The sequence below is a fragment of the Ostrea edulis genome, chromosome 9 (assembly GCF_947568905.1).
Source record: "Ostrea edulis chromosome 9, xbOstEdul1.1, whole genome shotgun sequence".
Classification (NCBI taxonomy): Eukaryota; Metazoa; Mollusca; class Bivalvia; order Ostreida; family Ostreidae; genus Ostrea; species Ostrea edulis.
In genome coordinates, this window is record NC_079172.1 from 26,026,720 (window position 1) to 26,045,523 (window position 18,804).

Below are 18,804 nucleotides of genomic sequence, written 5' to 3' on the forward strand. Positions count from 1 at the left end.
GACAATTTCGACAAATTGATTGCTATTAACAAAGTGCTGATCTTTTCAACACAAGGTTAAAACGGGTGATTTTCTAATGCAAATTTATGAAAGACTGACGTATATGATGAATGTGCGCAAGCGCGCATAAAAAGTATTATTAAAAATATCATTGAAGAAGAATTCATTCACTATATGTAATCGTATTAAAAAGGATTTTATTCTAAACACGAGTATTCACATGTTTGTGGTTTTTCATACAACGTTCCCCGTATGACCGTGTTTTATCGCTGAATTTGTTCAGCCAACATTTATATTTATAATTGTTTACTTTCTAACAGCTTGCAACGCCACGTGATCATAAATGTTTGAAAGGGGGTATTATCCTGCCCGTATATTGAATAAATAGATAAATAAAAAAAATAGCTTGATTTTTAATCCAATCGAGTTAAATTGTATAATTTACACCAAGTGTATAGTTTATATTGCATGATAAAAAGCATATAATTCTATTCTTTTGATAATATTGACATACTGAACAAATAGAAACGCATGGCACAATTTCATATTCCATTTCTGCTTTGGTTGCTAGTGATGTTGGTTGGAGTGGTAGAAATGGTTGACGCTATAGCAATGGTTGGAGTTATAATATTGTTTGAATTTTAGTAGTGGTTGAATTTGTGGTACTGGTTGGAGCTACACACTTTAGTAGTGGCTGAAGCTGTAATGATTTTAGTTGTGGTAATGTGTGGGATTGTAGAAATGTTTGAAGTTGTATCATTGCTTTGAGCTGAAGTAATCATTGGAATTGTAGAAATAGTTTAAACTGTAATTGTCGTTGGAGTCGTAATAGTGGTTGACGTAGTAGCAGTGGTACTAGTTGTATTTGGGTTAGGGGTTGTGGCAGTATTTAGAATTGTAAGAGTGTTTGTGTTTGTATCCGTGGTTTGAGCTGAAGTAACGGGTGAAGATTTAGTAGCTATTGGTGTTGTTGTACCAGTGGGAGTTGTAATAGTGGTGAGCGTGGTAGGAGGTGTTAGAGTAAGTATTAAAGTTATCTTTGGAGTTGTAGTAATGGTTTTAAGTGTAGTATGTACTTGATGTTTTATAGTTTGACTATTGGATGAAGTTGTGGAAGAGCATTGAAATGTAGTAGTGTTTGGAATTAGTCACGGTTGGAGTTGTCATATTAGTTGGAGTTGCAGCACTGCATGTTGAGTGGTTGAATGTATGGTTTGAGTTGTAGTAGTATATGTAGTTTGATTTGTAGAAGGGATTGACATTGCAGTAATGTTTTTAAATTGTAGTAGTTTTTGTAATTATAGGAGGCGATAGATTTGTTTTATACTTTTATTTATATCAGAGGTATGAGTTGAATGACGGATTGGAGTTTTAATAGTGCCTCTTGGAGTTGTAGTAGTGGTAATCGTGTTTTGTGATGTAGTAGTGGCTGGAAATGAAGTATGAATGGAGTTAGAGTAGCGACTGGAGTTGTCCATGTATTAGTGAAAGGAGTTGTGGACGTATTTAAAATTTGAGTTGTAATAAAAGTTGTAATTCTATTTTGAGTTGTAGTAGTGGTGGGGGTTACAATAGCGATTGGAGTTGTATTAATGATTGCAGGTGTAGTAGATGTTGTAGTTGAAGTGGTTGAAGTTGTAGTGGTTTGAGTTGTAAAGTTTAGTGTTGTATTTTGTGGGGAATGTAGTGGTAGTTGGGGCAGAACTATGGTTTGAAATTTGTAGTACTGATTGGAGTTGTAAAAATATTTAAAGTTTTAGTGGTAGTTTGAATTGTCGTATTTGTAGAAATACTGCGCTATCTTTAAAGATGTTGTAATTGTAGCTTTGTGTGGTGTTTTACTAATAATTAAAGTTGTAGTATTACTTAGAAATTTCGTAATTTTTACAATTGTAATGGTGGGATTAGTAGTAGTGTTTAGATATATAGCAGTGGTTCTAGTATTAGAAGTATTGAGAATTGTAGTTATGGTTAGACTTGTAATTTTGTTTGGAGTTGTAGTAATGATTTCAGTTGTAGGAGTAGTTGTAATTGTAGAAATGATGCAAATTGCAGTTATGTTTGGAGATCTAGTACTGGGTTGAGTTGTGGTAGTGGTTGTAATTGTAGTAATCGTTAGAGTTGTGTTAATGGTTGGTGCTGTAATGATAATTAATTTTTTTTGTATTTTTGCCGTTGTGGGATGTGTTGAAGTGGTAGCAATGTTTTTAGCTGCATTAGTGGTTGAGTTGTAGAAGTGGGTAGATTTGAAGTAGTTGTTTGAATTTTAGTAGTGGTTGGAGTAGTAGTAGTTGTTTGATTTCTGTAATTGCTTGGATTTTTGATACTATTTTTAGTTCTTGGACGTTTTAGTAGTATTTGAAATCGAAGAAGCTTTTCTTATTATAGAAAGTGCGCCAATTCTAGTGATGAGTTTAATTGGATTTAATGATAGCAATTATAGAAGTGAGTTATGTAGTACTCTTAGGCGTTATGGTAATAGGTGGAGTTGAAGTAGTGGTAGGAGTTGTGGTAATGTTTAGAGTTCTAGTAATGGTTATAGGGTTGTAGTAGTGGTTAAAGTTGTAGTATTGTTTTTAACTGTAATTTTTATCGGAGTTCAAGTAGTGGTTGGATTTGTAGCAGTTATTGGGGTTGTAGTGGTGCTTGGCTTAGAAGTGGTTGGAGTTGTGGAAGTTGTTACTGTTGTGGTAGTGGTTGGTGTTGTAGTACTTCTTGGAGTTGCAGTAGTGCTTAGAGTTGTAGTAGGTGTTGGAATTGTAGTTGTTGGTGTTGTAGTAGTGGTTGCTGTTTTACTAGTGGTTGGTGTTGTAGCAGTGGTTGTATTTGTAGTAGGTGTTGCAGCTGTACTAGTGGTTGACGTCATCCTAGTTTTTGGAGTTGTTGCAGTAGTTGTTGGATTTGTAGTAGTGGTTGTAGTTGTAGTAGTGATTCGAGCTGTAGTAGTGGTTGGAGTTGTAGTAGTTGAATTTGTAGTAGATGTTGGAGTTGTAATAGTGCTTGAAGTTGTAGTAGTTGTTCGATTTGTAGTAGTTGTTGGAGGTGTAGTAGTGCTTGGAGTTGTAGTAGGTGTTGGAGTTTTTTGTTGTTGTTGGTGTTGTAGTAGTGGTTGGTGTTATAGTAGTGGTTGGTGTTGTAGTAGAGGTTGGAGTTGTAGTAGTGGTTGGAGTTGTACTAGTTGTTGGAGTTTTTGTTGTTGTTGGTGTTGTAGTAGTGGTTGGTGTTATAATAGTGGTTGGTGTTGTAGTAGTGGTTGGTGTTGTAGTAGTGGTTGGTGTTGTAGTAGTGGTTGGAGTTGTATTAGTGGTTAGTGCTCTAGTAGTTGCTGGTTTTGTAGTAGTTATTGGTTTAATAGTAGTAGTTGTTGTTGTAGTAGTTGTTGTAGTAGTTGTTGTAGTAGTTGTTAGTGTTGTAGTAGTGGATCATGCTGTAGTAGGTGTTGGAGTTGTAGGAGTTGTAGTAGTGGTTGAAGTTATAGTAGTACTTGGAGTTGTAGAGGTTATTGTTGTAGTAGTGGTTGGTGTTGCAGTAGTTGTTGGAGTTGTAGTCGTTGTTGGAGTTGTGCTAGTGACTGATGTTGTAGTAGTTTTTGGAACTGCAGTAATAGTTGGGGTTCCAGTAGTGAATGGTGTTGTAGTAGTGTTTGGTGTTGTAGAAGTGGTAGTTTGCGTAGTAGTAGTTGGAGTTGTGGCAGTGGTTGGAGTTGTAGTAATTATTAGTGATGTGGTAGTGGTTGGTGTTGTAGTAATTCTTGGAGTTGCAGAAGTGCTTAGAGTTGTAGTAGGTCTTGGAATTGTAGTTGTTGAAGTTGCAGTAGTGGTTGCTGTTTTACTAGTGGTTGGTGTTGTAGCAGTGGTAGTAGTTGTAGTAGGTGTTGCAGTTGTACTAGTGGTTGATGTCATACTAGTTTTTGGAGTTGTTGTAGTAGTTGTTGGATTTGTAGTAGTGGTTGGAGCTGTAGTAGTGGTTGGTGTTGTAGTAGTGGTTGGAGTTGTAGTAGTGATTGGAGCTGTAGTAGTGGTTGGAGTTGTAGTAGTGGTTGGAGTCGTAGTAGTGATTCAAACTGTAGTAGTGGTTGGAGTTGTAGTTGTTGAATTTGTAGTAGATGTTGGGGTTGTAGTAGTGCTTGGAGTTGTAGTAGTTGTTCAATTTGTAGTAGTTGTTGGAGTTGTAGTAGTGCTTGAAGTTGTAGTAGGTGTTGGAGTTTTTGTTGTTGTTGGTGTTGTAGTACACAAGATAGGTCAAGTCCGAAAGTTCCTTGACTGTCACTTACCCATATTAAGTGTGTTTGCTTGATCAAGGTAAGGCGCCAGGTTTATCTATTTTAGATGATAGATTTCATCCAATTTACTACGATAATCATAAAATGCACTAGTTAGTCATTTATTGGCTTTTTCAATGGAAGTATAGAGAATCGATTTTGAAATATGGAGCAATATTTCTCTATATATTCATCAATATAATACAAAGCCAAAAATGATTGAACATGAACTTGTAAGATGACGAAACGTCTATGTATTATTACAGTAATCTGATTTAATGAAGGTTTGAACAAATACATTTTAGCTGTATGAGCATGATGAGTAGAATGTTAAGTGAAATATGACTTTGTCCTACTGTTGTTCCAAGAACAGCGTGTCAACATGATCGAATATGCAAATGTTTGGGCGATACTTCTCACAGATTGCAATGGAACCGGTTTTACTAGTATCATATATTGCATGATAATCTGCATGTATAAAGCTTTTGAATTATGAAGAGGAGAAAATATATACAGTTGTAAACATACATGTATATAAATCTTCTTTCGTCTATCATTTATATATACTGTAGTTACATCTTCACAAGTCAAGGGTTATTGATTCGTTACATTTTTAACTAATCAATAACCCTTGACTTGTGAAGATGACTGTAGCTTTTGAAATTTACTTATGTTATCCTATCCCAATTCAATTACAAGAGGATATAGTAACAGAACCGTTTGTGTCTTTGTGTAACATTGAGCTGGTAGACACTCTACAGGCCACAGTGTTTGTTCAGTTGATTTGATACTTCACATGTACCATTGTATATCGTATTGATTTTGGGGTCAAGAGGGCAAAGGTGAAGGGTCACTACGGGACTTCATAGAAAAAGCTTTTGAACACTCTACGGATATAATTTTTTTGCTCGATTGATATGATACTTTAGATATAGCTTTGTTATGAAGAAATTAAAAAAAAAAATTGATTTTTTGGTCAAAGGTCAAGGCCACTAGGGGACGTAATAGAAAAAAACTTCTAGAAACTCATTGTTAGGGACATGTCCGTGCCTTCTCTGTGTATTGTTCTACATTCCGTTCGAGAATTTTTCACTCATGTAGTAAGTCACCAACGTTAGGTGAAATACTACAAACTGACTTATACAAGGGCTGTAGCAGTGAGGGTTTATTGTCCTGCCAACGCCTTCCATGACACAAGATAGGTCAAGTCCGAAAGTTCCTTGACTGTCACTTACCCATATTAAGTGTGTTTGCTTGATCAAGGTAAGGCGCCAGGTTCGAACACGGGCCTCCCGGTTGCGAACGAACGCCATAACCACTAGACTTCAGCAATCGCTCAAACGTTTACACGTACTTATGAAGGCCGGATTTTTATCTCTGTTGAATCCGACATACAACATTGTGTTTCGGAGTAAGGAATCGATAATTGCTGTAAGTACTCTTGTTTCGGTGTAAGGAATCGATAATTGCTGTAAGTACTCTTGTTTCGGAGTAAGGAATCGATAATTGCTGTAAGTACTCTTTGTTTCTGAGTAAGGAATCGATAATTGCTGTAAATACTCTTAGTTTATCTTTAGATATCATGTATTCTTGTTATATTTTCAAACATTTGTATTTTAAGCCCACGCTTCAGCATGACAGAAATGCTGAAAATGTGAATAAGCTTTTTATATTGCAAAAACGAGCTGCAAGGGTAATTCTTAACATCAGAAATTTTGAAACACCATCTAATGTCATGTTTACAGAACTTAACTGGTTGCCTCTATCAGATTACTTTGTCTATAGAAAAGTCATTTTAGTGTATAAAGTTTTACATGGTTTAATGCCAGATTATTTAAATGTTTTTAAATATGTATCCGAAGTCAGTCAGAGGCAAACTAGAAATTCTTATTCAAATATTTTGTATATACCCAGGGCAAAAACAGAATATTATAGAAGATCTTTCAGCATTTCAGGGAGCACAGTGTGGAATGCCTTGAGTCAAAACATAAGAAACTCAACGAGTGTTGCGTGTTTTAAGAGAAATTATCTTAGAGATTATCACCATACTTTTTAAGCTTCATTTTGTATTCTATTTATCTTACATTCATAATTATTTCTTAAGTTTATATGTATTCTACTTCTTTTAATCTGTGTTTATTTTACTAATATCTGTCTGTATGTATGTTATATGCAGGACCATATTGAAAACTAGCGTTATCGCTAAATATGTAATCCTGGTTAAATAAAGGTCTTATTATTATTATTATTATTATTATATATTATTACACCAAAATGCCCCTTCAGAATGCTCGCGAGTTTCGTGACAATGGATACGACAGGGAGCCATTATACCTTAGAGATAAGAAAAGGGGCAAAAGAACCATTGTGGGCATCATTTTGGGAATTCTTTTAATCGGAGGCATTGCAGCTGTCCTTGCCTGGTTTTTGACACAAAGGGGTAATTATAGCATACGTACTAATTAATATCTACCAGAAAGGATATTGTTTTCGCCAATTTGGCTCCTCAGAAACGTAAAATTCATTATTGAGATTTGAATATGTGTTGTTTTGTTAAGCTCTTTTCCAATGTTATATTAATTACTGGCTTCACATCATTTTGTGTTATATGATGACAGAAATATAACGATTTATCACCTTTTTGTACAAAATTAAAGGTATATGTACCGTATTGATTAGTTTTTTTTTTTTTTGATGATGGAAAACACACACAAATTTTGTCAGTATGTTAAACTATATGAAATAATGAATAATACCTGGCAATTTCGACAAAGTTTTGATGAATTTGGTATTAACGATAATCTGGTTTAGTCAATGCAAGGTCAAAACGATGACTTTCTAATGTATATTTATGAATGATTGATGGCAAGGGAAAGTATTATTAGAAACACCACGTAGGAAGAGGATTCCGTTTACTATATCTAGTCGTATTTTAAAAAAGTGATTTTATGTTAACTCCTCTTCACACCCCACTGCTCAAATTTCTGATGTATATGTTACAAGTATGTACACATGTCGCCACTTCTCCAGAGGGCACTACGCATGCTTCGTTTTCAATTAGAACTGTTATCGTCTCAAAAGTAGTCCACCAGGAAAGTAAATAATGCGTAGGAATCAATTAAAAAATAATCCCATATCAAAATATTAGTACACTGTAGTTCTAGCCCACTGGGGAAACAGAGGATTTCAATAGTTTTTTTTTTCTTCTTTACTCTATGATTATGAAAATAAAACTGCAAACCATAACAAACCTGTCAATCAACCGTTATTAGCTCACCTAAGCTGAAAGCTAAAGTGAGTCTGTCTGTAAACCATTTTACATTATCGATTTCTTATCTAGAGCCACTGTGCCAATTTCAACAAAACTTGGCTTTCAAGTTTATCCAAATGAAAGGTCATGTTCCCTTCAAAGGAGAGATAATAAAAAAAAATGCAAAAATAGGGTGGGGTCATTAAAAATATTCTCCAGAACCACTGGACCAGAAGAGCTTAAATTTACATGAAAGCTGCTTGATATAGTGCAAATTCAGGTTTATTAAAATCATGACCCCCGGGGTAGGATGGGGCCACAATAAGGGATCACAGTTTCACATACAAATGTATGGGAAAATCTTTGAAAATCTGTATCTCAAGAACTACTAGGCCAGAAAAGTATACATTTAAACGAAAGCTTCCACTGGTCCAGAAAAGTACAAATTTACACCAAAGCTTCCTGACATAGTGAAAATTCAAGTTTGTTAAAATCATGACCCCATGGGGTAGGTTAGGACCACAATAGGGGATCACTGTTTTACATACAAATATATAAAAAGAAAGTCTTTAGAAATCTTCTTCTGAAGCACTATTAGGCCAGAGAAGTATACATTTACACGAAAGCTTCCTGTCAGATATAGTACAGATTCAAGTTTGTAAAAATTATGCCCCCCCCCCCCCCGGAGTAGGTTGGGGTCCCAATAAATTCTTTAGATATGGGCCAAGGTGACTCGGGGAAGCGGTGTGGCCCATGAGTCTCTTGTTACAAGATTGGTTTTCACTTTTGATGATAACAGAAGTGAAACGGAAACATGCATAAACCTATTTGGCCACCGCGAGTCCTATATCGTGATCAAGATAAACGGGGTAATCCATAGTCAAAATCAGAGTGTAAAGAACGGTCTAACAATTGGTATGAAACACGTCAGACAGCATTTGACTCAATGACAAGCAGTATTGTCAAACTAGATCGTTATGACGACCATAGAATTTGCTAAATGCTGACTTTAATCAAGACTGTTGAAATTCAGTCTTCTTGACGAAGACGCCCAGCTAATAAGTATTTGTTACATGTATACAAAACATTCAAAAACCTAAAAAAGTACTAACTTTATGACGTCATATATAAATAACATTCAGTTTTACCATTCATCATTTGACATATGGATACATTTATGATACTTTTCTTCTTAATTTTCAAAAGGAGATGAAGAGGACGCCTCTATAAAATATTGTAAGTATTTGTATGAATGCGGAGAAAAAATCAGGTTATGGATGCAAAACGTTGATGTATTTTCAATGATATTGCTACATGTATAATCATGAAGCAAACAGCAAATTATTGTTGTATTGCATATTCAATGCCCTTCTTTAGATGTTGATATATTGATTGTTATTTTAGTGATAACGTAGTGTAAAAATTTTGCTATGAGTTACATGTCATTTAGAACACAATAGTTTGCTTTCAGTCGGTGTTTTCAATTCAAGCCTTTAAAGCTTTAATCATTTTATTGACTAAAGTTTTCAATTCCCTAAGCATTGGACCTTTCAACTCACAATTTAAAACGACAATTTCAGAATCGCAGTTTAGATGTGTTTAGCATCAGGTACAAATCTTTTAAAATTGTTTTATGTCTATAAACAGGTATGTATAAAGATATTTGTATGAAAAGAAAACGAGTCATTTAAGTTATATCATATAGCAAATTTGGTTACTTTACAGATGTAGTGTTCGGTGAAATGAGTCTAGACCAAGTATTCTATGAAGAACTCGCCAATTCGTCTTCTCCAGAATTCAAGAATTTGAGTACAGAATTCTGTGGCGCAGTATGTATTAAAAACGATCAATGTTTGTCTTTATCTGACCTTCAGTATCATCTTTTCGCTGTTTGTATAAATGATTTATGGCTTGTCAAACACATTTACCATTTCTGTTGTGAAATTGTTCGTTAAAAGTAGGTATGGACATCTTGGTCTCTCGGTGGGCATCCGAATTCGGAACCCCACCAAATATTTCTTGTCCAGTGAAAATGCACGATTTTGAACCAAGGCAGGATAAAGTTCCCAATGTTCCTTTTTTCAATTGTGGTGTTTTCATGATTTAATCAATATTAACAATGTTAATTTCAATCTCTGGGGCCATAAAAACTCACTTTTGATCTCAGTCGCACTTTTTTTCTCTGTATCGTGACTTAGAAGAAAGGTGAACTAATCATCGGTCTTGGGCAACAGTTTTCCAGGTCTAATCCTACCTCGGGATGATAGTTTGATTGTTCCCATGAAGCCATGCGATAAGCATATTATATTGGTTTCGCACACACGTACACTTACACTTACACACAATTTCTATCAATCTATCTATCTATCGGTATAAAATTTAAAAAATTCTTTTTCGTTTTTAGTTTTTTACCTATACAATTACCGATCTTGTGAAATTGATTGCATATTGTTTAACGTCACTCACTAGAATCTTTCACTCATATGGAGACGTCACCACTGCCGGTGAAGGGCTACAAATTTAGGCCTATGCTCGGCGCTTACGGCCTTTGAGCAGGGAGGGATCTTCATCGTGCCACACCTGTTGTGACACGGGGTCTCAGTTTTTGCTGTCTCGTCCGAACCATTTAGTCGCCTTCTACGACAAGCAATGTGAACTGAGGAGCTATTCTAACCCAGGTTCCCACAGGAATCATTGTGAAATGTTTGTCTATCGTTAGTCTGTCGTCCGCAAACCTTTCACAGTTTGAGTTTTAATTTAAACAAAAAATCAGTACAATCATACCTAAAACATCATTGAGTAAAGGCATTCAAGTTTGAAGAGACAGGTTCCTTCCGAAGAGATAGAGTCAGGAAAATGTAAACATAGGATGGAGTGCACGTGTTGGGATAGAGTCAGGAACATGTAAACATAGGGTGGGGTGCACGTGTGGGGATAGAGTCCGGAACATGTAAACATAGGGTGGAGTGCACGTGTCGGAATAGAGTCCAGAACATGTAAACATAGGGTGAGGTGCACGTGTGAGGATAGAGTCAGTAACATGTAAACAGGGTGGAGTGCATGTGTAGGGATAGAGTCAGGAACATGTAAATATAGGGTGGTGTCCACGTGTAGGGATAGAGTCAGGAATATGTAAACATAGGGTGGGGTGCACGTGTAGGGATAGAGTCAGGAACATGTAAATATAGGGTGGGGTGCACGTGTAGGGATAGAGTCAGGAACATGTAAACATAGGGTGGGGTGAACGTGTAGGGATAAAGTCAGGAACATGTAGATATAGGGTGGGGTGCACGTGTAGGGATAGAGTCAGGAACATGTAAACATAGGGTGAAGTGCACGTGTAGGGATAGAGTCAGGAACATGTAAACATAGGGTGGGATACACGTGTTTGAAAAACCCACCTAACCAGTAAGGCCGATTTTTTTTTTAAATCTTCCAAATTCAAAGAAGATTCAAGTTTGTCGACTTTTTGAGTCCTAATGAGGCCATGATTGGGGTTGAAGGTTTTGCACATGAATACATAGTGAATTGGTTTGAAATATTTCTTTTCAGGTGCCATATAGCCCCGTCAAACTTAAGACATTATTATAGGTAGTGATTAATTGCTCCTTCACCAAACGCTCGGCATTTAGAAGTGAGAATCACAAGTCTTTTGGATATGACCTTAAAACAGAGGTCCCGTGTCTCGGCAGGCGTTGGCACGTTAAAGAACCCTCACTTCTACGGCCTTGAGCGCTAAGCATAGGTCTAAATTTGTGGTACTTCAAATACATCTGGTGACTTCTCAATGTGAATAAAACATTCTCAACAGGACGTAAAACAATATACATGTACAAGTATAACACTATACATATAAAGAAACAAACAATCTCGGGTATCACAAGCATTTTCACAACATGACTACCGGGAAACAAAAACGTAATAAGATATAAGGCACCTGATCCCACCTCTGGTATGTTCAGGGACCCTTGTTTGTCCTACTATTATTTTTGTATTCTTTATAGGAGTTATGATATTGATGACTGTTGAATTTACATGTGAATAGACAGTATCTCTTCCTTTGAAGAACTGCTAGGGTATTTATATATATTTATATAGTGACCGCGTAAGGTTGGTCGTCAACATTGTTCCTTATGTTTACACGGGACTACAAAAGGGATTAAAGGTTTTGCATGAAATCTTTTCAAGAACCACAAAAGTGTATATGTTAATTGCTAGCAATAGTATTTTGATGTAGTGGATATTTAAGTATTTCCCCCTCCATGAACATTGAGCGAAGGTTTGACCTTGTATTTGCTCAGGTGAGAGATATGACCCATGGGTATCTTGTTTTTATCTTTTGAATGATTTTTTCCATCTTATATAGTTATACTGCATTGACAACATTCGGGTCATATGCTGCATTGGGTTCGGCTTATCATAGAATATACACGTATATCCTCTCTGAATCTTAATACTATGGTACTGTTTGAATCCAGTAGTAAAAACATAACTTTTTATCTATTTTAAGATTAAAGATGCACTGCAGAAAAACTCTTCAGAATACGGAGATAAATACCAACATTGTGACGTGACTAATTTCAGGTGAGTATGATTATAAAACAGTTTGTACATGTATTTCATGAATTGGTTTGCTATGGGGTCGGCTGCGGATGACGTCATGATACAGATTTTCAATACATTGTGATAACGGTGTTACTTCATAACAAATTCAGGATCCGTACTTGTATGATTGAAAGAGCTCTCATTGAATTTAGTTTCCACGTTTATAAGATGGCTATATTAAAAAAAAACAACGTAAAACTGAGATCAAAAGTGAGCAGGTTTCAGTTTTATGATCTCAGTTTGAATAAAACAGCATCAGAATTTGTTTTGATAAGGTATAATACGGCATAAACTGCTCTCGTCTAGGTTATATGGCATGAATTGGTGGAATATTAGCTTAAGATAACTCCGCCATTATGTAACGTCATAGGCGTTTGCAGATTAAATGTGTGCATGGAAGAAACATATTTTTGTAAATTCTTTACTCACTGGGTACAATAAAAAAGGGTAAACTATGATGCTGAAAAAATCTACACATTCTGATTAAAGATGCCAAGGGCAAATTCCCAGACCGGGATTTTCTCTGTTGTAGGTCTATTTTACAATGATTTCTCAGATATCCACCATTAATTTATATATATTTATAACATGCAGTTTTTTTAAATTGTTGAAATTAAAATTTTATCATTTTTATTAGTTTCTATGCACTTTTATGATGCTGTTTAACGTAAATATGTACTTATTGATATTGACATATACTTTTGTTTATGAATGTCTGACATCTTATAAAAATGTGGCAAATACATATATTGTCTTTGATTATTTATCAAATAAACTACTTTGAACCCATAATAGTGAGACGCCACTATCTAGAGGATGGAGTGACTCTAATTCAAAATTGTATATATCAAATAATATAATTAGATAATATCACTGGACACCGGACTATGAGACCTAGTTACAATCATTTTCAATCATTTTCACAGGAACGGAAGCATAGTGGTTCAGTACAAGGTGTACTACGAGTTCACTACTACTATAATCATCGAGGAAACGGTCCAAAAAGATATCAACAGCTCCCTAACACCAATTGATTCCAGTCGTACACAGTTGTCTAATTTTGTGGTCATAACAACGAGTTTGACTATCACGGTAAATGTTGAGACTTATGTAATAGATCCCATAACAACTAGTTCAACAACAACATCAACTACAGCACCAGCAACAGAAACCACAACCGACAGTTCCACAGGAACCACATCCGACAGTACAACATCGACTACAGTACCAGCAACAGAAACCAAAACCGACAGTTCCAAAGAAACCACACCCGACAGTACCACATCGACTACAGCACCAGCAACAGAAACCACAACCGACAGTTCCACATCGACTACAGCACCAGCAACAGAAACCACAACCGACAGTTCCACATCGACTACAGCACCAGAAACAGAAACCACAACCGACAGTTCCACATCGACTACAGCACCAGTAACAGTATCCACAACCGACAGTTCCACATCGACATCACCAGTAACAGTGTCCACAACCGAGAGTTCCACATCGACTACAGCACCAGTAACAGTATACACAACCGACAGTTCCACATCAACTACAGCACCAGTAACAGTAACCACAACCGACAGTTCCACATCGACATCACCAGTAACAGTGTCCACAACCGACAGTTCCACATCGACGACCTCACCAGTAAAAGTACCCACAACCGACAGTTCCACATCGACTACAGCACCAGTAACAGAAACCACAACCGACAGTTCCACATCGACTACAGCACCAGTAACAGAAACCACAACCGACAGTTCCACATCGACGACATCACCAGTAACAGTATCCACAACCGACAGTTCCACATCGACAACAGCACCAGAAACCATAGCAACAGCTGAACCAGTGAACTATACAGCAGGTAAGGTATTCAGGAGATATACGTCAGGTCATCATACTGTGGATACATATCCCATGAAATAACAAAGGAGAGTAGAACTACATGTATATTGAGAACCTTTTTAATATCTGGCCCGGGGCCGCCCCATAAAATATCAGAAAATGAAAATGATTCAAACGTTTGATAAATTTAATGGAATATATGTAAATAGATGACTGTCGAAAATACATGTATTTCGGAGACGATAACATTGTTTGTGAATGCATTTTCAATATAAAGTCAGGAATTGAAAAAAAAAACCAACAACAAAAAACATTTACTCGAAAATGCAACAAATGTTCAAAATTTTCGTATTTTCCCATCTGGTAAATAACTGATTAGATACCATTGTCAGATATTTCATACGTATCACGAATTTACACATTATGTTAGTAAACGTTTTTTAATCACGAATTCACTCTATGATTACTTCATTTTCATGGCATCATTACTGACTAGTGACAACAGAATACGAACGAATGTTTACTGTGATGAAACAAGGTGGCATCCCTAAGTTTCATATAGGAATTATAATACATGTAATTCTATCTCGAATAGTAACTTAAGAAAGGGACAGAAAACAGTCATCATCGCTCTTTGCAAATTCCAATGAATAAAACAATCATTAAAGCTTTGAAATTGAATTAAATTGAATTGAATTAAATCAATTTCAGATGTCCATGTTTCCAGTATAGTTGCAACTGTTGGAGAACTCACGACATCAAAAGCGTGCATAGTCACTCCGCACGGAGAATGGCTTCAAATCAACGTATCAGTCGATTCGGGCGGGGTGTCGCACGTCATCGGGAAATTAGATTACATCCAATCTTTTGAAACCCCATCTTCTTTGGACAGATTTAATGCTAGTATCGGACTATCCGCATGAATGGTGATACAGTTGATGTGATGGTGACTCTGAATCTAACGGAACCAACAACCGAAATCTGCTCCTGGGACAACAGTTATAAAGTGTATTGATCTGTGATTATGAACAACACTTTTTCGACTAAGGTGGTTGATTTCAATCCAATTTCCATGACAGGTAAGTGACTCTCAAATACAGAAGGGAAACAAACCCAAACTTGATATCTTCATTCCACTGCCATGTTAATAGATTGTAGTGGGCAAGTCGGGCTTTATAGAAGAAAATGTTATCCTCTCATTTTTTGTTAATTTTAACTATTTTATTTTTAATCATTGTTCCTAATGGAAACGATGTACTATGTATTAAATATTACCCTCGATAAATTGCTGGTTAATGAATGCTAAACAATTAGATATGGCGCATATATATTCGACGTATATGACATAGGTCAATCGAAAATCGGTTGTTTTATTGAACATAGATGATAACGACAAACTAATAACTCAACGGGATGATTTAAGCTTCTCCATCGTCAACTCCACGTATTTATGCAGCAATATTCCATTATCACCTGCATATGGTGTTTATGTCTCTCATCTGATTGGATATGAAAGAGCTTGTGTGTATGATAAGTTTTTGAATCGAGGGAAGCTACTGACAAACACGTTGATGCTGTAGGAGTGTCAGCAGTCTAGTTGAAAGTCAGCATTTTACAAACTGTATGGTCTTTATAAGGATCTAGGTTTCCAATACAACCTGCCATTGGGTCAAATGCAGTGTGACCTGTTCCAAACCAATTATTAGGCCGTTCTTTACACACTGATTTTGACTACGGATTACAAAATATAGGGTTCACGGCGGGTATGACCGATCGACATGGGATGCTTACTTCTCCTTGTCACCCGATCCCACCTCTGGTATATCCAGAGGTCCGTGTTTGCCCAACTCTTGATTTTGTATTCATTGTAGGAGTTACATGTATGAGATTGATCACGGTTTGTTATATTCACTTTTTCGTTTTTCACACACGCACACACTGGTGTGATCATCCAGTAATGGCACCTGGTATGCCTAAAACATTTTTAGACTGTTAAAAGTATAGGAAATTGAACGAATGTCAGACCATTAAGGTCAAGGTTATGGGTAAATATTGCTTTTTTGCTTATCAAAATTACAAGCCTATTGTGATTAATCACAACATGATAATGTTTATTCTGAGATTGATTCCATTGCGGATGAGAGGACTCTATTTTAGGTTTTTATAATACCTAAAACACAACTTTCAATATTCAGAATTGTTTGTACTTCCAGCTCCTATGTCAGAAGTAAGCATCGACTCTAAGGTTCATTACAACGAAGGTGATCAGATGACTTTCAATTGTACAACGAAAGTGGATCCAAATTATAGTGACTTTTATGCTGAATTAATCAAAGATTCCAACCTTCTTTTCACAATTCCCGGTCCAGATTTTGGAACTGAACCTAATTCCGACTGTTCCATTGATTTCAACTGGATTGGTGGTTACTTGCTTCCGCTGCTGACTTCCAATCAAAACGGCGTCATAGTCCGCTGTGTTGTAAGAAACAATGTACTGAATAAGACTAAGACAGCTGAGAAAACGCTGAATGTATCATCGTCAGCTACAACTACAACACCAGTATCAGAAACGACAACCGACAGTACCACATCGACTACATCACTAGTAATAGTATCCACAACCGACAGTTCCACATCGACTACATCACCAGAAACCATAACCGACAGTTCCACATCGACTACAGCACCAGTAACAGAAACCACAACCGACAGTTCCACATCGACGACATCACCAGTAACAGTATCCACAACCGACAGTTCCACATCGACAACAGCACCAGAAACCACAACAACAACAACTGAACCAGTGAAATATACAGCAGGTAAGGTATTTAAGAGATATACGTCAGGTCATCATACTGTGGACACATTACCCATAAAGTAACAAAGGAGTGTATAACTACATATATATTGAGAACCTTTTTAATATCCGGCCACATAAAATATCAGAAAATGAAAATGATTCAAACGTCTGATTAACTTAATGGAATATACGTAAATAGACTGTCGAACGGTGACGATAACATTGTTTGTGAATGCATTTTCTATTTAACGTCAGGAAATGAAAAAAATAACATTTACTCACAAATGCAAAAACTGTTCAATTTTTTTTTTAAATTTTGCAGCAGAAAAATAAACGATTAAATACTATTGTCAGATATTTCATACATATCATGAATTTACACATTATGTTAGTAATGTAAAACTTATACGGTACCAATTTTGATGCACCAGATGCGCATTTCGACAAATAATGTCTCATTAGTGATGCTCAAGCCGAAATTTTGAAATTCGAAATGACAAAAAAACTTGTAAGAGCTAAAAGGAAATCTAGAGTGCCACCCCCCCCCCCCCCCCCAAACTGGAGCCAAATTCGTCCAAGGATCAGAGCTATGCATGAGGGAGATATTCTTAATTTTGAAATGAATTTCTAAATTTTAACACTGCAATTAAATATACATCCGTATTTTCAAGCTAGTAACGAAGTACTTAGCTACTGGGCTTTAGAGACCCTTGGGGACTAACAGTCCACCAGCTGAGGCCTCGACCCAAGGCTCATAATGTGAAACTTATACGGTAGCAATTTTGATGCACCAGATGCGCATTTCGACAATATAATAATATATAGAGTGCCAAAAAAAAAACCCCAAAAAACTGGAGCCAAATTCGTCCAAGGATCAGAGCTATGCATGAGGGAGATATCCTTAATTTTGAAATGTAAATGTTTTCTAATCACGAATTCACTCTATGTTTACTTCATTTTCGTGGCATCATTACTGACTAGTGACAACAGAATACGAACGAATGTTTACTGTGATGAAACAAGGTGGCATCAAGAACTTTCATACAGGAATTATAATACATGCAATTCTATCTCGAATAGTAACTTAAGAAAGGGACAGAAAACAGTCATCATCGCTCTTTGCAAATTCCAATGAATAAAACAATCATTAAAGCTTTGACATTGAATTAAACCGAATTGAATTAAATCAATTTCAGATATCCATGTTTCCAATATAGTTGCAACTGTTGGAGAACTCACGATATCACAAGCGTGCGTAGTCACTCCGCACGGAGAATGGCTTCAAATCAACGTATCAGTCGATTCGGGCGGGGTGTCACACGTCATCGGGAAATTAGATTACAACCAATCTTTCAAAACCCCATCGTCCTTGGACAGATTTAATGCTAGTATCCGCATGAATGGTGATACAGTTGATGTGATGGTGACTCTGAATCTAACGGAACCAACAACCGAAATCTGCTCCTGGGACAACAGTTATAAAGTGTATTGCTCTGTGATTATGAACGACACTTTTTCGACTAAGGTGGTTGATTTCAATCCAATTTCCGTGACAGGTAAGTGACTCTCAAATACAGAAGGGAAACATACCCAAACTTGATATCTTCATTCCATTTTCATGTTAATAGATTGTAGTGGGCAAGTCGGGCTTTATAGAAGAAAATGTTATCCCCTGATTTTTAGTTAATTTTAACTTTTATTTTTAATCATTGTTCCTAATGGAAACGATGTACCCTCGATAAATTGCTGGTTAATGAATGCTAAACAATTAGATATGGCGCATATATATTCGACGTATGTGACATAGGTCAATCGAAAATCGATTGTTTTATTGAACATAGATGATAACGACAAGCTAATAACTCAACGGGATGATTTAAGCTTCTCCATCGTCAACTCCACGTATTTATGCAGCAACATTCCATTATCACTTGCATATGGTGTTTATGTTTCTCATCTGATTGGATATGAAAGAGCTTGTGTGTATGATAAGTTTTTGAATCGAGGCAAGCTACTGACAAACAAGTTGAT

General features: G+C 36.4%; 2 protein-coding genes across 2 annotated transcripts; one reads left to right on the forward strand and one right to left on the reverse strand.

Annotated features, from left to right (window-relative positions):
- Nucleotides 1-2,599: 2,599 nt before the first annotated feature.
- On the reverse strand, nt 2,600-3,902 carry LOC130050484 (integumentary mucin C.1-like). Its single transcript, XM_056150676.1, has 2 exons — nt 3,485-3,902; nt 2,600-2,937 (listed from the first exon to the last, which is right to left on the reverse strand). Exons 1-2 carry the CDS (start codon nt 3,900-3,902, stop codon nt 2,600-2,602), a joined length of 756 nt encoding a protein of 251 aa, XP_056006651.1.
- Nucleotides 3,903-11,773: 7,871 nt separating this feature from the next.
- On the forward strand, nt 11,774-18,337 carry LOC130050485 (mucin-2-like). Its single transcript, XM_056150677.1, has 6 exons — nt 11,774-11,812; nt 12,022-12,095; nt 13,043-13,989; nt 14,682-14,873; nt 16,184-16,792; nt 17,970-18,337. The coding sequence occupies exons 1-6, from the start codon at nt 11,774-11,776 to the stop codon at nt 18,335-18,337; spliced, it is 2,229 nt and encodes a 742-aa protein (XP_056006652.1).
- Nucleotides 18,338-18,804: the final 467 nt, after the last annotated feature.

Excerpts from the sequence above, each read along its gene's own strand:
- LOC130050485 (XM_056150677.1), top strand. The coding sequence starts at position 11,774 with ATGAACATTGAGCGAAGGTTTGACCTTGTATTTGCTCAG. Across the intron at positions 13,990-14,681 it reads ACCAGTGAACTATACAGCAG|ATGTCCATGTTTCCAGTATA; the intron begins GTAAGGTATTCA and ends AATCAATTTCAG. Across the intron at positions 16,793-17,969 it reads ACCAGTGAAATATACAGCAG|ATATCCATGTTTCCAATATA; the intron begins GTAAGGTATTTA and ends AATCAATTTCAG.
- LOC130050484 (XM_056150676.1), bottom strand. The coding sequence starts at position 3,902 with ATGACATCAACCACTAGTACAACTGCAACACCTACTACAACTACTACC. Across the intron at positions 2,938-3,484 it reads AATAACCTCTACAACTCCAA|CTCGAATCACTACTACAACT; the intron begins GTACTACTATAA and ends CCACTACTACAG.